We start from the raw sequence: 18722 nt of genomic DNA, 5'->3' as shown, positions 1-18722 counted from the left end.
GATGTACACGATTGTTCTATGCAGAAGACAATCATGTTGAAGGATGGCCAATATGGTCATTGGAAGGTGCGCATGAAGCTGTTGGTTCGAGGAATCAATGATGCTGCGTGGATAGCTGTGAAGACTAGGCAGGAGGAGCCTAGCATATTTACAGCAGAGGGGAAGAAGCCCAAGCCTAAGGAGCCAAGACAAGGAGTGGTTCGAGAGGTTGTTCAAGAAGTAGTTCAGTGGATGCGTCAAAGTCTGATGGAGTAGGTATAAAGGAGCAGACGGGTGTGTCTGTGATGGAAGGCTTGACATCAAGCAGGGAGAGAAGTAGTGACGTTATGATCCAAGGAGTGCATATCTCGTTGGGGAGAAGAGCATGGTAATTGACGTCCTGATGTAGATGATGCATATCTCGTGGGGGAGAAAATCATATCTACATATGAAGATGAAGATGGTGCAAGTCTCGTGGGGGAGAATGGCATATCGAGTGTGGAAGTTTCCAGGTGAGAAAACGTGGTTGTTGAACCAGAAGGGTATTGTGCTTGATCGGCACACAAATCTAAAAGGGAAAGATTGAAGATGCAAGTGGAGCTTGTAGATGTCAATGGTTTTCCGTGACTAACTAGGCGACGAAGTCACTAATGCTGGAGGGATTAGTCATTACTACATAAGGGCATGCAGAGTGGTGGGTTACCATGTGGATGCAAGAGATGCTGAGATGGAGAAGGATAAACTGGAGGTTTATGTCTTGACGTAGTCGTTGAAGTAGTTGTTGATGCAGTGTGTGTCAGAGAGTGAACCAGGATGCATGCAGAGTGGTGGAGACCATGTGGATGCAATATGCTGAGCTGTCGTGGAATAAACTTGAGGAGCAAGTTTATACCGTGGAGAAAAGACAAGAGATAAACTTGGGAAGCAAGTTTATGCCTTGAGGAATTAGTGCATTTCAAGAAAATTAAAGTGTCCTTATTGATATGGAAGTTGTCCATATCCATTTGCCTTGGAGACTAGGGTTTCAGGAACGTGGATATCACTATAAAAGAGCTATGAAGTCGTGTGTATTCTACAAGACACTGGCTATTATTATAGAGGAATGGTGAAAATCCCTTAGGAGTGTTCTTGGGTCGTGCTGAAGCAGATGCTGAAGTACTGACGACAGAGAGATAAGTTTGGGTAGATTAGGCAGCTGTTAGGGTGTTAACATGCTGTGTAAAGCTGATAAGCAAGTCTTGTAATAGATTTTTTAGGCGATTTCTAATAAAGCAATAGTTGGTTGCTTGTATCTATTTTGTCTCTTAATTTATCTTTTGCATTACTCAATTGTTGTGTCTTCTTTGCACTAACACGTTAGATGTCTCAAACGTAGTAACAGATGCAGGAACATCAGAATCAGGCGATGATACCTTATTACCTTTAGCAAGAAAGCATGTCGTAATCCACAACACTATAGAGAACAAGAAAATTCTGAATGTACATTGCAAATCAAGGGATGATGATTTGGGGATGATCCATATCCCTTGGAACCATTAGTGGGGTTTCAGATTTCATGTTAATATCTCGAAAACTACGAAGTATCGTTGCCATTTTTCGTGGTATGGAGGCGGATCTCACTATTTTGATATATTTAAAGTATCAAGAGACAATACTCCATTTGGTAAGGTTCCAATCTGTAAAGAATGCATTTGGGAGGTGAGAAAAGAGTCGAGAGATGGTAAATCCTCTATTTTTTTTATTTTTTTTTTGAACACAGGTAAATCCTCTATATGTCGTATAAATTGCAATGGATATCCTCATTACTGTTTCGGTGGGACAATGAATAGTCTGTAAGGAATAATTCTATTGCTATTACTGTGTATCGTTTAATAGATATCACGAAATAAAAATGAATTGATAATAGGATTCTTCCTAATGTTCGAATGTTTAAAAGTTTTTTTTTCTTATAAGATTTTATGTTTCCACATAAACAAACTAAGGTTCTAACTCCATTTGAATTTTACACTGCTATTCCAATTCGATGGGTTTGATTCAGAGCTCCCATATGACTATATCTAGAGAAACTTGGTGATGAAGTAAATCAGCCACCCAAATTTATCAAAAAGATGATAGAGAACAACAACCTTCGAAGGGTATACAGTAAGAGACTAGAAGTAATCTTTTTCATAGCTATTGGTTGGACGGTTAATATAAAAATTAGCTGTAAATCTATGTTGGAAAAGTATATCTAATCCATAATACTATTTTAGTGTCAAAATTACACCATTTTAAAATAATTTTAGCACCAGAATTATTTACTATCAAACAATAACACCAAATATTACACTAAAAAAAATATTCTTCATTATTATATTATTAATTAAGATTCTTTTTTTTTTGATAAATACTAATTATTTTTGATAAAAGCTATTAACTAATAGTAAAAATATAATAAAAATAAAAAAATATATAATACTTCTATTTCAAATATAAATATATTATATAACAGTTATATTAAAATATTAGTTTTAAATCTTACGTGATCCAGTTATAAAATAGTAATACAAATCTTACGTAATCAACTTTAGTTAGACAATATTTAAATAAACAGTTTTGATTTCACCAGAAAACAGTTAAAAAACATTTGCCATTGCTATAGTGTATCACCAAATATGGTGTGATACAGTAGCAAATAAAAGAATCACACTATAATGCAGCCATTTTTACCGTCCGGTTGGAAAGAAAAAATGTCAAACCTTATCACTATTTTAACGTTATAGCGTCCGCTTAGAGCTGATTTAAGTATGTTGGTTGTAACTATAAATTTCTTGTATCTGTAATCAGTGCCGTCCCATACTTTTGAGAGACTTCAAGCTTTAAAGAAATTGTAGCCCTCCAATACAAACAATATGCTGTTCAAAATTAATTATAAACAAAAAGAAATAGAAGTTTGCTAGAGAATGGTTCGAACAGTAACCAATAGGTTAACCTTTGAACAATTTGACTATTAAACAAAACTAACATCTTAGAAAATGTGGCCTTCCAATTACAATTATATTTTGTGGCCTAAAGCAAATGCTTTATGTGCCTTATAGAAGGAACGGGTCTGTCTGTAATTCATTGGCTTGGCTGAAGTTGTTTTAAACTAAAACATGACTAACAATATATAAAAGATGTGCCGTAGCTCTAAAATTTTGGATGTAGTTATTTCAATGTAATACTCGGTGTTTTTGCCAACATAGGCGGACATAATCTTCTTACAAATACTTATTAGTTTATTTTTATTAATCCAAAAATCAGCACGATGAGTTATTATTTATGTGTTCAAAAATTTTAAATTAAACATCAAATTATTTGAATGTGGCAAATATTTTCATTAAAAACACTCACATATTAAAAATATTTTTAGAAAAATATTTTTGCTTGATTAACATTTGATAATAAATTGTTTTATATCTTAATTTTTAACTTTTATGATAAAAAATCATTTCAAGATAACAAAACAATATATAAGAATTATCTTTTTTTACAGTATGATATTATTAATAATAAATTTGTTTTTAATTATATAAATAAAAATATATAAAAATTCATTAATAGTGTCATTGACTTTAACCGCTCTAACTTTTAACGTGAGAGTTCGAATACGAAAAATAACTTCGCAAATCACAAACTTTAAATCAAACATCAAATATTTATCAAGCAAAAAAAATTTATCTAAAATATAATTTTATTTTTTTAATCAAATAATTTTCTTTAATTATAATATATATAAATTACTGAAAACATGAACAAAAGAAAAATTATCAAAGATAATTGAAATCATGACACATAAGCAAAATTAGCTAAAATCATGGATAACACTCTGGGCAGAGGCACTTGTGCCGAACACACAGAGGGCAGTAACTCAGATGGTGGCCACGTCCTTACCGTCAATCTCAGGCCGATGGTGTTTTACAAATGGTTCTTCGAAAGAAAATGATCGTTTTTCGGAACAAGGTTGGTATAGTACTCTACAAGGTTTTGATGGCCTGATGGGAGCACGTAATGTTTGGCCTAGCCTATCACCACTGCATGCAGAGGTGGAAGCGCTAGTATGGGCATTGTAATGTATGAGGAACTTACATCAGTATCGGATCACTTTTGCAATGGATTGTTCTCAATTGGTGAAGATGGTGTCGGAACCAGAAGAATGACCAGCTTTTGCAAGTTATTTGGAAGATATCAAGAACCTGAAAGAAAATTTTCTCAGCTCAAAAATCATTCATGTATCAAGGACGCAAAATACAAATGCGGATACCCTAGCACGCAATGTCAGGAAACAGCCGTCTTTCGTCGTTCACATGGATGCGGAGCCCCCAATTTGGTATTCACAATCAATATGAGTCTGTTTTAAGTTGATGTCAAAAAAAAAACATGGATAACATGACAAATAAGCAAATTCACATAATAAAAACATTTTTTGAAAATATCTTTATACAAATGTTTTTGCTTGATTAAAATATGATTATAATTTTTATATCTTAATTTTTCGCTTTTATTATAGAAAATATATTATTTCAAGATAATAATACAATATATAAACTAATTCTTTTTTTTAATAAAATCTGATATTATTAATTTAAATTATTTTTAATTATATAATGAAAAATATAAATTAGTGAAAACATGACAAAAAGTAAAATTATCTAAGATCATTGAAATCATGACACATAAGCAAAAATTAGCTAAAATCATAGATAACATGACAAGTAAGCAAATTCACTTATAATATTTGATTATAATTTTTTTATATTTTAATTTTTAACTTTTAACATAGAAAAAAATATTATTTCAAGATAAGAACACAATATATACAAAAAATCCTTTTTTTATAAAATCTGATATTATTGATATATAATTCTGTTTTATTATATAATGAAAAATATAAATTATTGAAAACATGACAAAAAAGTTTATCTAAGATCATTGAAATCATGACACATAAGCAGAATTAGCTAAAATTATGGATAACATGACAAGTAAGTAATTAAGTAAATTCACTTTTGAAATAATAGTATAGATAGATAAAAAAATCATGTTATTAAAAAATCGACAGTTTTATAAAATTTATCTAAAACAATAAAAATTCGAAATATGATTAGTACATAGTAATAAATAAGTGTTACATTAAAGTTCTTTATTTTTCATTTTGTTTTTACTTAACTGATAATTTCTGTTTTAAGTTTATCAAACGTTAGTATAGTTGATGTTTAAATATATTTATCATTGATTTAATTATGCTAAATTTTTGATATCTGGTACGTAGTAATATGTACTATGTACGTTAGACAAATTATTAGGCCAAGATCCGCGTTTTGCGGATAACAAACATTATGTATGCAAATTACTTTTATATATATTGTTTATTTTGTATTTATTTATATTTTAGGAAATAATAAATATATTAAATGATTGTATGAAAATTAGATTAAACACATAATTAAAAAAGATCACTCTTGTTTATTTACAATAATTTTACTGGTAAATAAAATAAAACAATCATTTTTATTTATTTTATATGGTATTTAATTAAATTTAAATGATATTAACATAGATATATATTATATTTTAATATGAATATTTATTAATTGAAGCGTCATATTCATATAATTTTATTAGCATTTGTATATTTGCACAAACAAAAAAATTTAAACCATTAATCATAAAATTTTTAATATGAAATTTTAATAGTTTTAGTAATTTTGAATCATTTAAAAAAAATTAATAAAAATATTAAGATCTTAATAGTTTTTCAATGCAAATTTCTAAATTAACATATTTTTATATGGTATATAGTTTAATTAAAATGATAATATATATGTGTGTATGTATAATCTGAATATCTATTAAATCATACTTTATATTCATATGATTTTATGATTATTTGTATCTTGTTATGACAAAAAGAAAATCAAATCATTGCTCATAAAATTTTGAAAGTGAGATTTTTAACAATTTAAATAATTTATAGTCGTTTTTAAAAAAAATTCAAAATATAAGATATAAGAAAAATCTAAATTTTTGTTTATGTTTAATGTGATTGTTTAATTTATTTTAATAATATAAAAATAAACAAAAACGATGGAGAATACAAAACACCAACAATAATTAAAATATCTATTAATTATCTATTGAAATATTCAAATCAAAAAATTGTAATATATTTTTATTTTTAACTTTTGATAAATTTAAAGTATATATGATTAAAATTTTTAAAACGTAATTTAAACGGATTATCCGAATCCAACCAAATTTATAAATACCCAAATGAAACTTAAATTCTTAACCTTGAAAATTAGAAATCCAAATAAACTCGTCTGAATCCGAATGGGTACTCGGACACATATCCTTAAATTAAATAGACTTTGGATTTCAGATTTCTATTTCAATCAATAAATAAAACACTGTAAACCAGTTTTTCCTCCTATCATTCCTATTAATGTTTTGTACGTTACAGACAACGAAGCAGCGGCTGGATTTTAGTGGAGATCAGATACCACATAAACACATAAGTGTGACCAGACCACTAACCCCTGTGACTTCTCGTTTTCTCATTTGAGCTTTTACATCTTGTTGGTCAACAACCAGTTGGGTTATCTAATGTGGACCAGGAATTACGGACTAATAAAATAAAATAAACATAAACATCAGGGGTACAAAAGCAAATATAATAATATTTTTAGCTGTTTCATTAAACCCTCCTGGAACCTTTATAAACAGAGAACCCTCTTAACAATTTTTATTACACAACAAACAGAGGCCCACTGTCGTTATGTTAGCGCCGCCAGTAGCCGCCGCGTCCTCTGACATCCATTCGCCTTGTCTCGCGGCATTCGAACAACCAATGGAGAAAGCCCTTGTCTCCGAATCAACTCTGAGTCAACTTTTCCCTAACGAGTTCCCTTACGAGTTCGCTTTCACCTATCCAGAGGACTTAACGGAGACGGAGGACGAGACAAATGACGAAGAAAATGACTTCCTTGCCGGGTTGACTCGCAGACTCACTCAGCGCCTCCCTTCCCCTCCTCCCATCGACGAGGCTAAGGTTTGTTCAAAGCTTTACTCTTTTCAAATGTTAACTTAAGACTCAATAGTTTCGCTCATCTTGATTCAGGTGAATTCTACTAAGTCAACTCGGAGTGGAAACAAGAGTCCCAACGGTCCGTTCTCGCAAGCCCTTTCACCGCCGGAAACTCCGTGCCGTAAAGAAGACTCTGTGAAAGTTGTATCTGCTGCAGCTGGAGAAGTCCCCAAGATCAAATCTGATGCAAAACCCAACAGACGCCCAAACCCTAATTCTTTCGTCCCATTTCCTCAAAACGCGGCGTTTTACAACTACCATTACTACTACTACTACTGGCTAAGGCAGACGCAACCAGCTCTGTTCGCGTATCCTTATCCCGTTAGAGGCGTTTTCGCCGCTCCAACCGCCGTTAAACAGCCGTGTGCTGGTACCGGCGTTTTCACCGGTCCAACCGCCGTTAAACAACCGTCTGCTGGTACCGGCGTTTTCACCGTTCCAAACGCCGTTAAACAGCCGTCTGCTGGCACCGGCGCTTTCACCGCTCCAAACGCCGTTAAACAGCCGTCTGTTGGTACGGGCGTTTTCCTTCCCCGGAATTGCACAAACCCTTCTACTTCCTGGAAGAAAGCAGGTAACTTTGACGAGTTTTCATGAATTAAAAGTCTTGAAATTTTGATAAATTTTGCTAGATTTTTCGACTTCTAGAAACTAAACTGGAATATAAACTGGATTTCAGGTAAGTGTGTTAAGTTGCCGACGAAGGTTGTTCAGACGGAACATCCTAAAACTGAAAAACTCTCTGGTGGGATTCAATCACGTTCGCAAGCTCATCTTTCTGCAGGATGTAGCAAACTCGACCGTGGTACAAAGTCTGCGGTGACTGGTGGCTGTCCCAAGGAAGAAAGTCATCTTCCACAAGAATGGATGTACTGATTTAAAAAAAAATCAGGTTCTGTAATGGTTTAGATTTATTGGTGAGATAGTTGGTTACTGGTTATAGTAAAGAATAATTGTGTGGGATGAGTTAGATGGGGGATTTATTGGTTATTGCTTAATTTATGTTTTAATAAGACCATTTTTTGGTGGCCATGGGAGGAATTTTCAGCTGCTCTTCCTTTGGTTAAGGTTATATCTTTGTAGTTTTAGTTGCGGCGCAACAGAATAGATGATGAGTTGAGAGTACTTCAGGGTGTTTTCTGCTCCTTTTGGAATCTATGGGGGTTGCAATAAAGTATTTGTAATATTTGTTTGGTTGGTTTTTTAATAAATGAAGCAAAGTTTGTATTCAATCATAGTGGTGATGGAAAAAGATCGGTGATGATTGGTTTGACTGAGGCTTTAAAAATTTAGCCGTAGATAAATCGGTTGTAGCTGTAAAGTTGTTACTGTAGATTTTTTCTGCAGAAACTTTTGCTGTAGTTAAATTTGTTGTAGCTGTAAGCTGTAGGCTGTATATATTTTAAAATAAAAATGAAATATGTGTTGTATATATAAAATTATTATTTTATATCAATTAAAATAATTTATATTAATATTTTTTAATAAATTATCAAAATTTATTGTAATTTAAAATGTAATATGTAAATAATATTTATATTATTTAAATATCTTAATAATTTAAAAACACTCAAAATCAAAATTAAAATATTTATAAAAGTTTTTATTATGATTATATAATTTATTTGATATTATAGATATATTTTTTTCATTTACAGATTCTACGGCCTATAAAAAGAAGATGTAGGGTTTTTGCCTAAAATACATAAGAAAAAGTTTTGTTTTATTTTTTTTTGCTGTAGTTTTAAAAATAAAGCTAAAGCATGATTGGTAAAACTAAATAAAAACTTGATGTAGACTTTAATTTTTAAAAGTAAAGTTACAACATGATTGGTAAAATTTAGTGATTTAAAAATAAATAAAGCTAAAGCAGAGAGATAAAACTCAACCAATGACCTCGTAGCATCTGGAAGCATCTGTGTCTTGAGAAAGGTTTGTGAACTTTGGCTTCAAGCTTGCTTAGTTTAAGACAAGAAAAGAAAGACGAACGGTGAGATGTTTGAGTTGGCCCGCATCATACTCTTGAAACATTGACGTTCTATAGATAGATTATTTTCTTGAATTGATGTTGCTTTCTTTTAATCAAAGATTCTAAGCATTCCAGCACATGTAAATTGATTACCACTTTGTTATCGTAGGCTCCCAATCTAAATCTGCTTTGAATCTTCTTTGCGCCTCGGCACAACAACACGGTCTTTGGGCTTCCAGAAATGGGCTACTATAGGGCCTTCTCCAACCCTAAAACATGTTGCATTATTTGCTTTGTATGCACTTTTTGTTAGTATAAATTTAAGGGCAATTCTCCATAATGGCACTTTTGAAGTTTTTGTCACCAAAATAGTATCAGAAGAAGAAAGTCACAAAAATGACATTCATTAATTGGCAAAATGTCTCTGATACCCTTGTTTTAAAATTAATACAACAAACAGAAAAAAAAAATCAGAACCGCTTCTCTCTCACGCGACGCGACGGCGATTCTTCTTCTCGATCTCTTTGACGCGACACGACGGCGGCGACACTCTCCGATTTCGTTTTATCATTTCCGGTGATCATCTCACGAAGATTCGACTCTCCAAGGTATGATTCCTCTTCTTAGGGTTTCCTATTTGGGGATTTCGATTTGTTGTTTGAATATTTGATGTTCCGAGTTCTTTTTGTTGATAATTTTTTCCGATTTGATATTGCTTCAAAGCTGAATGGTGTGTGTTGTTCTTCGTTTTGTTATAGTTCTCTTGTTAATCTAAAATTTTTAGAATTTCATAGTTAAGAACACACACAAAAATTGTAGCTTTTTCTTATGTTTTAATCGTTATTATCAATGATTTATGAAGAAAAAGTACAATTTTACTTTGTGCTTTAATGGTATGTTGCAGATTCAAGCTTCTTTGTGAGTGATCTCGTTGTCTACTGCTTCTTGCTTGTGTATAGGCTTGGTGAAATCCGAGAGTTCATGAGTGTGTGTTTTTAGTTCGTGTTGCTTTTGAATTTGGGTCTGAGGTCTGAGGTATTGATAGAGTTATACATATTTAGGATTGCCTTCTTAATTTTTCTTGTTTTACTATCAAAAATGACTTATATCCTTCCTAGCTCGTGTTGCTTTTGAATTTGGGACTGAGGTATTGATAGAGTTGCATTGATAATTGATAGGATTGTGAAAGTATGTGTGTGTGTTTCTTTTTCTCAATTCAGGAAGGGTTTGTATTGTTTCAGGAAAGCCTTCCAGAAAAGTTTGAAATTTTTTTTCCCCTTGTTTACGCAGGATAGAAAAAAATGGGAGATTCATTACCTCTCACACTAACTCTGCCTGAGCTCAAGTACCCTACTGGTTCAGAGCCAAAGGAAAAAAAGGTGTCAATAAACCAACATTCAACCTCGATGTATATCTCCATTGTTGAGAGTATTCTAACAGCAGATGAGATTGAGAGAGTACGAGGATTTTTGGGACCTGTAATGAGGCTCAGTGGGAAGAGTGAAATGAAATTATCAGGAAAGACTGTCTACGGTATTCTCACAAGAAGCATCGTTACTGTCAAAAAGAATGAAGCTTGGTTCGATTTCGCTGGTCAGCCAATGAAGTTCTCTATAAGAGAATTTCATATGGTGACCAGTTCGAAATGTAATGGTGAAGTAGAAGGACCACAAGGGGAATATGAGTGGGGCTTGCTAAAGGGGCGTACTCATAAGTTAAGCAACGTGTTGAACCAGCTCAAAAAGACAAGAGTAGATGCTTCTGATGAGAGAGTTTGCCTCGCAATGCTCCTCTTGGTAGAGAGCATATTGCTGCCGAAGAACAACAAAGGGACTTTCCCTTTGGAGTATGTCAACAAAGCAAAGGATATGATGTATCCATGGGGAAGAGACGCTTACCTGGTGCTCCTGAGGTCAATTCAAAAAGCTGTCGCAAACCACCTGGAGGATACTTCAAAATTCGAGTTGCAAGGTTATCCTCTAGTATTCCATCTTTGGATACTAGAGTCCATTCCCTTGCTACGAGATAAGTTCAGTAATTGGGCACCGACTGTTGATGTTCCTGGACCGATTTACTTGTGTGAGAAATACACTGAGCTAGAAAATCCATCACTTGAACGGGTTTTACAGATTGAAGCTCATAAAAAGGCAAGCTTTTACAGTGATCTTGTTTTGATATCTTTCTCTGTTTATTTCGCTTCTTCTTTTTAAAAACTTATTCTCATTGGTTTCTCTTTTTTTATGCTTTCAGCTGAAGGTCACATGCATCATACCTCCTGTTCCTCATGATCCAGAAGATGATGTCTCCATGGAAGACGAACATAGTGACGAGTTGGAATCTGTGAAAGATATATCCAAGAAAGGGTACAAGTTTAAAGCCGATGATTGGAAAAATAGGTCTGTAAACACATTGGACACATTGGATGCTCTTATTCATATGAAGATTCATATGACGGAAAATGTGGAGACTAGCCAAGCTTCTGCTTCGATTGAGGATGACTCAGAAAATACCAAACTGAACAAGATCATCGAGTTAATGATGGAGAATGCCAAGAGCATGAAGGATCGAATGTCCTTACTGGAAGCAGAGAACATGGAGCTTAGAGCCCGTGTGTCAGAGTTGGAAGGAAACCAGAATGTTGCTCCACACACTCAGACTCCAGTTTTTCCCACTAATGTGACACAACAGGTAAATTCTCAAAAAATCTTGTTTTACATTTGGACTTTTCAAGTAATTTTTGGAAAATCTTGTATTGTTCTTGAATGCCCTCCTAATTTTTGACACACAGCGATCCAGTGGGACACCTTTATCTCCAATGTCTCAACAGCCTGAGACCCCTTCCCTTCAGACTCAAGAATTCTCTCCTAATTTGCCACGAGAGGTATATGCTCAAGATATTGTTTTGCATTTTGAGTTTTGAAGTAATATTTGGAAGCTTTTGAACACACTTGGGATGACTTTTCCTGATTTTTTGCAGACTGGGAGAGAGCCATTTAATGAGACCCCTTCCCTTCAGACTCAAGAATTCTCTCCTAATTTGCCACGAGAGGTATATGCTCAAGATATTGTTTTACATTTTGAGTTTTGAAGTAATGTTTGGAAGCTTTTGTGCACACTTGTGATGACCTTTCCTGATTTTTTGAAGACTGGGAGAGAGCCATTTAATGAGACCCCTTCCCTTCAGACTCAAGAATTCTCTCCTAATTTGCCACGAGAGGTATATGCTCAAGATATTGTTTTACATTTTGAGTTTTGAAGTAATGTTTGGAAGCTTTTGTGCACATTTGGGATGACCTTTCCTGAATTTTGCAGAGTGGGAGAGAGCCATTGAATGAGACAACTTCCCTTCAGACTCAAGAATTCTCTCCTAATTTGACACCAGAGGTATATGCTCAAAAATATTGATTTATACTTGGAGTATACAAGTAGCTTTGTAAGCTTTTGTACATATAAAGGCATTACTGATTTTCTTGCAGAATGACCCAGAGCGATCATATGAGACGCCATCCAATGCTAATGAAAAAGAAAATCTTAGCGATGAAGTAAGATTTTTTTCTAAAATTATAGTTGATGGTATTTTGGTAGAGAAACTAATGAGAAAATGTTTTTCCCAGGATGCTACAGAGCCTGCGACTGTGATCATTGAGACTCAAGTTTGTACTCCAGTTCTAACGCAACAGGTACATACTCAAAAAAATCTTGGACTTTTCAATTAATTTTTGGAAGCTTTTGTACTTGTTCATGATCCAAATCCTGTTTTTCTCTGCTTTGCAGGTGGGAACAGAGGCAACGAATGAGACACCTGTCTCTCCAATAGCTCCACAGAGTATTGAGACTCCAGTTTTTACTCCAATTCAGACGCAGCAGGTACATGCTCAAAAAAATCTTGGACTTTTACATTAATTTTGGGAAGCTTTTGTACTTGTTCATTATCCCATTCCTGAATTTTTTTTTTGTTTTGCAGATGGTAACAGAGGGAACGTATGACTCTACAGAGCCTTTGACTGAAATAATTTCAGCAACCAATAAACAGGTAAGCATAAAAACTCTTTCATAGATTCAACTTAAACTTTGTTTAAGTTGATATCTGTGTTTGTTCATGATCCAAATCCTGTTTTTCTCTGCTTTGCAGGTGGGAACAGAGGCAACGAATGAGACACCTGTCTCTCCAATAGCTCCACAGAGTATTGAGACTCCATTTTTTACTCCAATTCAGACGCAACAGGTACATGCTCAAAAAAAATCTTGGACTTTTACATTAATTTTTGGAAGCTTTTGTAGTTGTTCATGATCCCATTCCTGACTTTTTTTTTTGTTTTGCAGATGGTAACAGAGGGAACGTATGACTCTACAGAGCCTTTGACTGAAATCATTTCAGCAACCAATAAAGAGCCTTTGACTGAAATAATTTCAGCAATCAATAAACAGGTAAGCAGAAAAACTCTTTCATAGCTTCAACTTAAACTTTAAATCGTAGAAACTCATTCATAACTACCTCTTTTATTTTATTACAGGAGGATACACATGATGTGCATAACACACCTTCCTCTCCAGTCTCTTCACTAATTTCACGAGTTATTGAAGAAACACATCATCTTCAGACAAGTGCATCTTCACCACTTTCTACTCTCTTTGAAAACGGGGCAGATGTTGAGATTGCAACTAGCGATGACGCTACTTGTCGAATCTGGTATCCTGGAAATGTATTTGCTACAAATCTGTGTGATGGGGTAGAGAAGGTGGCAGTAACACTGTTTGCGGACCAAAAGAGAGTTACTGTAACAGCAGACAAAATCCGCCCTAAGCCACCCGCTGATGACAGAGAAAAGAAGTTTGAGATGATGGATAATGTTGAGGCATTTTACAGTAAAGGCTGGAGCAGTGGACAAGTCAGAATGATTCTGGGTGAGAACACATTTTCTGTTTATCTGAATAGCTCGATGGAAACACTTGAATTCAAAGCTTCAGATTTGAGAATTCATAGAGAATGGCTAGATGGAGTGTGGAAGATGGCAGATGAGGTAATTTATATATCTTAGATAAGTTGAACTACAGTTCTCTATGCATATTTAGGATTGCCATCCTGATTTTTGTTGTACTTGCACAGACTCCATTGCATGAAGCCAATCCAGATCAGACGGCTTCCAGACAAAATGAAGCCAATCCAGATCAGACGCAGCAGGTAGATGCTCAAAAACATATTGGACTTTTCAATTAATTTTTAGAAACCCTTGTACGTGTTCATGTTCCCATTCCTGACTTCAGGATACTAAGGAGACTATGAATGAGACCATTTCACAAAACATTTCGGACACACAACGCTTTACTCGAGCTCGCGCAAAAACTTTAAGAGAGCAAAATAAGGTATTACTCATTGATGTTATACATATTTAGGATTGTCTTCCTAATTTTTCTTGTTTTACTATAAAAAATGACTTATATCCTTGAATAAAAATCATCACAGAACGAAGAACCCAGAGTTCAAACTCACTTTGATGTCGGTGCTAATGTGGAGATTGCATCAAAAGATGAAGACAGATATGTGAAATGGTATCCATGAATTGTGTTGAAGACAGATATTCGAAATGGGGTTGAGATGTTGAAGGTTGAGTACTCAACACGGTTTTGTGACTAAGAGAAAAGGACAAAGAAACTTCAGGAAAGTGTGTCCATTCACAGTATCCGTCCTCAACCACCACCTGGAGATACAAAAGGTTTTGAACTGATGGATAAGGTGGAGGCGTACCACAATGACGGCTGGTGCAGTGGGGAAGTTCATATAATTTTAAGTAATGACATATATTCTGTCCGTTTCAACAGTTCTACCGAATTAATTAAGTTCAACCTTTCTGATCTGCGCATACCTAAAGAATGGGTAGATGGTGTTTGGAAGATGGAAAAAGAGGTAAACCAAATGCCTAAGATCCACTTAGATTGAAGTTCACTTCAATATTCTGATATATCGGTTTTGTTTCTCAGATAGAAGTACAGCAGACTCAGAGTGTGAAGCCAAGACAAGACGATCATGCAAAAAAGGTATGAAATATTTATACATCATATTAGGAAGGCTTTCATGAATAAAAGATAAAATGATCCTGAATTTTGGTCTTTCTAAGATACTTTGTATTTGTTTTTAATTAAAGGGGAAGCCTGTTGTTGGTATGAAGAGGAAAGCAACTGCTCATCCAGTAGATCATGCAAAAAAGGTATGAAATATTTATACATCATATTAGGAAGGCTTTCATAAATAAAAGATAAAATGATACTGAATTTTTGTCTTTCTAAGATACTTTGTATTTGTTTTTAATTAAAGGGGAAGCCTGTTGTTGGTATGAAGAGGAAAGCAACTGCTCAGCCAGTAGATCGTCTTGCTTTTCTTCAACGAGAAAAGAAGAGGCCAATAGTACCTAGAAACCCTCCTATGCATGTAACACCTGAGGTTATCCTTCCTATTGATCCATTTGTGACACCTGAATTTCCTCTGTTTTCAAGGCTTGGATATTGGATGCAGCTATGTGGCATACATTATGTGTAAGCAAATTCTGTCCTTGTATAAAATATTCGTAATTTATTTTGACAGAGATTTGATTGATACTTTTAACTTTTGTCAAGTACATGCCTCTCTATATCAATGGAAACAAAATAGAGAAAGATTTCTTTGAATACCTTGACTATGCAGAAAACAATCTCAAAGAAAAGGTAATTAATTTAAAATATGTTTCATATCCTACAACTATTCTTTGTGCATATGAATAGGAAGAGATTAGGTTGAGCTATACTAGATGTTCTTGTTATTGCAATTGTGGATTTTGTCAAAAAAGAAAGTTGGTTTCGGTGGTTACATAGCGTGATGTTATTCTTGTTTATTCAATTTGTCAAAATTCCACTGTGTCTATGAAATCTTCTAACTATATTATTACTTTGGCAGCACGTAGATGCTGCATTTGCAATGCTAAATCAAAAGAGAATTGAGCAATCTTCTTGGTTCAGCGAGCAAGGTATCCCAAAAGCTTGCTTTGTACCAGTCCAGTTCTTAGAAACGGTTGGATACTGTTATGAAAATCTCCAGAAGCCAGATAAAAAAGGAATAAACATCTTAAAGGGTTGGGTAGGCGAAGTTGTGAGAGGTTTAATACGTCCAAATAAGATGTGGATGCAAGATGTTGACATTGTCTATGGTGTCGTTCATGAAAGACTTGTGGATCACTTCATCGGGGTGGAGATACATCTGATGGAGAACACAATCACAATCTTTCATTATGGCGTTCACAAGGTTAAAGAAAACCCTCTAATCCAAAAACTGGCAGGTAAATGTTTGTGTCTGTTTAATGTCTTCTTTCTTAGGATTTTGTTATGTTATGATGTGTTAGGATTGTTTCTCTGTTGTTTAAGCGCTCTGTTCTTGTTTATCTATGTGAAAATAGAGTTATCATTGAAATGAGTAAGCATAGGATATCATTTGTCAAATTCAGGATGGCTTTCGAGAAACGAATATGAAAACATTTTTTTGTGTTCTGTCAGTGTTGATTCCTGCCATAAAGTTGGAAATGATGAATGAAGAGATAAACTTCAACGATATCGTCCCGTTTCAAGTTAAGAAGGCAGAAGGGCTCCCGAAGACAAAATTTCCTTTCAATTCTGGTCTCTTTGTTGTCAAGATGCTAGAATGCAGGTCATTAGGATTGAAGAAAATGTCCAGTATAAATGATGATACTGCGATGGATTTACGAAGCAAACTATGTTGTGAGATGTTCGATCAGTTTATGGATAAAGATTTCCAGGAAGGTTGCAGAAGGTGATCATTCAGTTTATGTTAGATGTTTGTGTCTGTTTAATGTCTTCTTTCATAGGATTGTGCTCTGTTCTGATGTGTTAGGATGGTTGCTCTGTTGTTTAAGCAGTCTGTTCTTGTTTCTCTATGTGAATCTACTGTTAAAAGTTTAAATTGTTGATGGCTTTCCAGAATGGCTTTACGAGAGATTAAGCTGAATATGAGTGTGAATGAATTGAAAATAGAGTTATCATTGAAATGAGTAAGCATAGGATATCATTTTGTCAAATTCAGGATGGCTTTCCAGAACCATTTAAAAAAAATGGATTCCAAGGGGAATCGAACCCATGACAAGTGTATAAGTTTCGAAAGATAGGTAGTTTAGCCGCTAAGCCGAGGAGAATCATCTGGTAGATTTTTTCACATAAACATATTTAACCGTACAAATTGTGATTAACAAAATTTGGAGAAAAAAAAATAAAAATATACACAGGATTCGAACCTGAAATGTCTGGGAGGAAAGGCGGAATAAGGTCTACCACTAGACCAAGTGTGTTTCAATCATAGGTGATGTAAGTAATGAAATATATTTCTTTTATCTGTATTCAACTATAATTTAAAAAAAAATTCTGATTCCGAGGGGAGTCGACCCCAGGTCGAGACAAGTGTTTCAAATTTGGAAAGATAGGTGGTTTAGCCGCTAGGCTTAGGTGAATCATCTGATATATGTGTCCACATAAATGAATTTAACCGCATTTGTCAAATTCAGGATGGCTTTCCAGAAACGAATATGAAACCGAGATTAGCCAGATATAAGACCACTAATCCTCTACATTTTAATCAGTGTTTTTGTTTTGTTTTGACTGAAACACAACACAAAAGAAGATGATAACATGAGATTACTCATAACGTGGTTTCTTAAAATAAATCATTATGTGGTTTCTTAAAACAAATCATAATGTGGTTTCTTAAAACATAAAAAAAGAGAAGATCATAACATGAGATTACTCATCCAACAGCCACTTTTCCTCAAGCTTACACCAATCAGGAACTTTGACCTTCACATCAGCAAGCATTCCATCCGCTTCCATGAGTTCTTCTTTGAGTTTTTCCAACTCAGCAGTGAAGTCAAATTTTCCTTTAGCCTTGATAATCTCTTCAAGCAACTCGATTTGGGAAGCAATGGAATTTGCTTTGCTGGCTGCCTGATGCCATTCAATTTCAGATAGCCTGTGTTCGTTGGACAAACGAAGAAGAGCCCTGTAATGTTCCACAGTTTCCGCCTTTCCTTTGTTGAAACCATCGGAAGCATCAGATCCGTAAACCTCCTTTATGGGACGCTTCATCATCTTCTTTGACCCTTCCATTGAAACTTGATGAATGAGAAAAGAATAAACACAGAAGAAATGAAAGTCAGTAAAAAAGAGATCTGATATCATCCCTTGTATATATAGAACGAAAAGTAACCCTTCGATTACTATAAAATGGTTTAGAAAGCACCCTTTCGATTATTGAACGGTTACTGAGATAAATGATGTCTCTTTTAGAAAGGAACCGTTAAAAAAAAAAAATCTGATTCCAAGGGGAATCGAACCCAGGTCGAGACAAGTGTATAAGTTTCGAAAGATAGGTGGTTTAGCCGCTAGGCCGAGGAGAATAATCTGGTAGATTTTTTCACATAAACATATTTAACCGTACAAATTGTGATTAGCAAAATTTGGAGAAAAAATAAATAAAAATATACACATCTCCCAGGATTCAAACCTGAAATGTCTGGGAGGAAAGGCAGAATAAGGTATACCACTAGACCAAGTGTGTTTCAATCGTTAGGTGAAGTAAGTAACATAATATATTTCTTTTATCTGTATTCAACTATAATTTTTAAAAAAAATCTGATT

The 18722-nt window shown here is 34.3% G+C and overlaps 2 protein-coding genes and 1 pseudogene across 2 annotated transcripts; all 3 read left to right on the top strand.

Moving 5' to 3' along the window:
• The first annotated feature begins 1293 nt into the window (after positions 1-1293).
• On the top strand, positions 1294-4285 carry LOC125586029 (annotated as a pseudogene).
• A 2449-nt stretch (positions 4286-6734) lies between these two features.
• Positions 6735-8316, top strand: LOC106374720 (zyxin). Its single transcript, XM_013814682.3, has 3 exons — positions 6735-7048; positions 7118-7658; positions 7764-8316. The coding sequence occupies exons 1-3, from the start codon at positions 6776-6778 to the stop codon at positions 7958-7960; spliced, it is 1011 nt and encodes a 336-aa protein (XP_013670136.1). The 5' UTR covers positions 6735-6775; the 3' UTR covers positions 7961-8316.
• Positions 8317-9491: 1175 nt separating this feature from the next.
• LOC125585602 lies at positions 9492-17108 on the top strand. Its single transcript, XM_048754951.1, has 2 exons — positions 9492-15259; positions 15367-17108. The coding sequence occupies exon 1, from the start codon at positions 10355-10357 to the stop codon at positions 11261-11263; it is 909 nt and encodes a 302-aa protein (XP_048610908.1). The 5' UTR covers positions 9492-10354; the 3' UTR covers positions 11264-15259; positions 15367-17108.
• The last annotated feature ends 1614 nt before the right edge of the window (positions 17109-18722 follow it).

This window comes from Brassica napus, chromosome C4 (assembly GCF_020379485.1).
Source record: "Brassica napus cultivar Da-Ae chromosome C4, Da-Ae, whole genome shotgun sequence".
NCBI classification, from domain to species: Eukaryota; Viridiplantae; Streptophyta; class Magnoliopsida; order Brassicales; family Brassicaceae; genus Brassica; species Brassica napus.
This window is presented reverse-complemented; position numbering and strand designations above follow the sequence as displayed.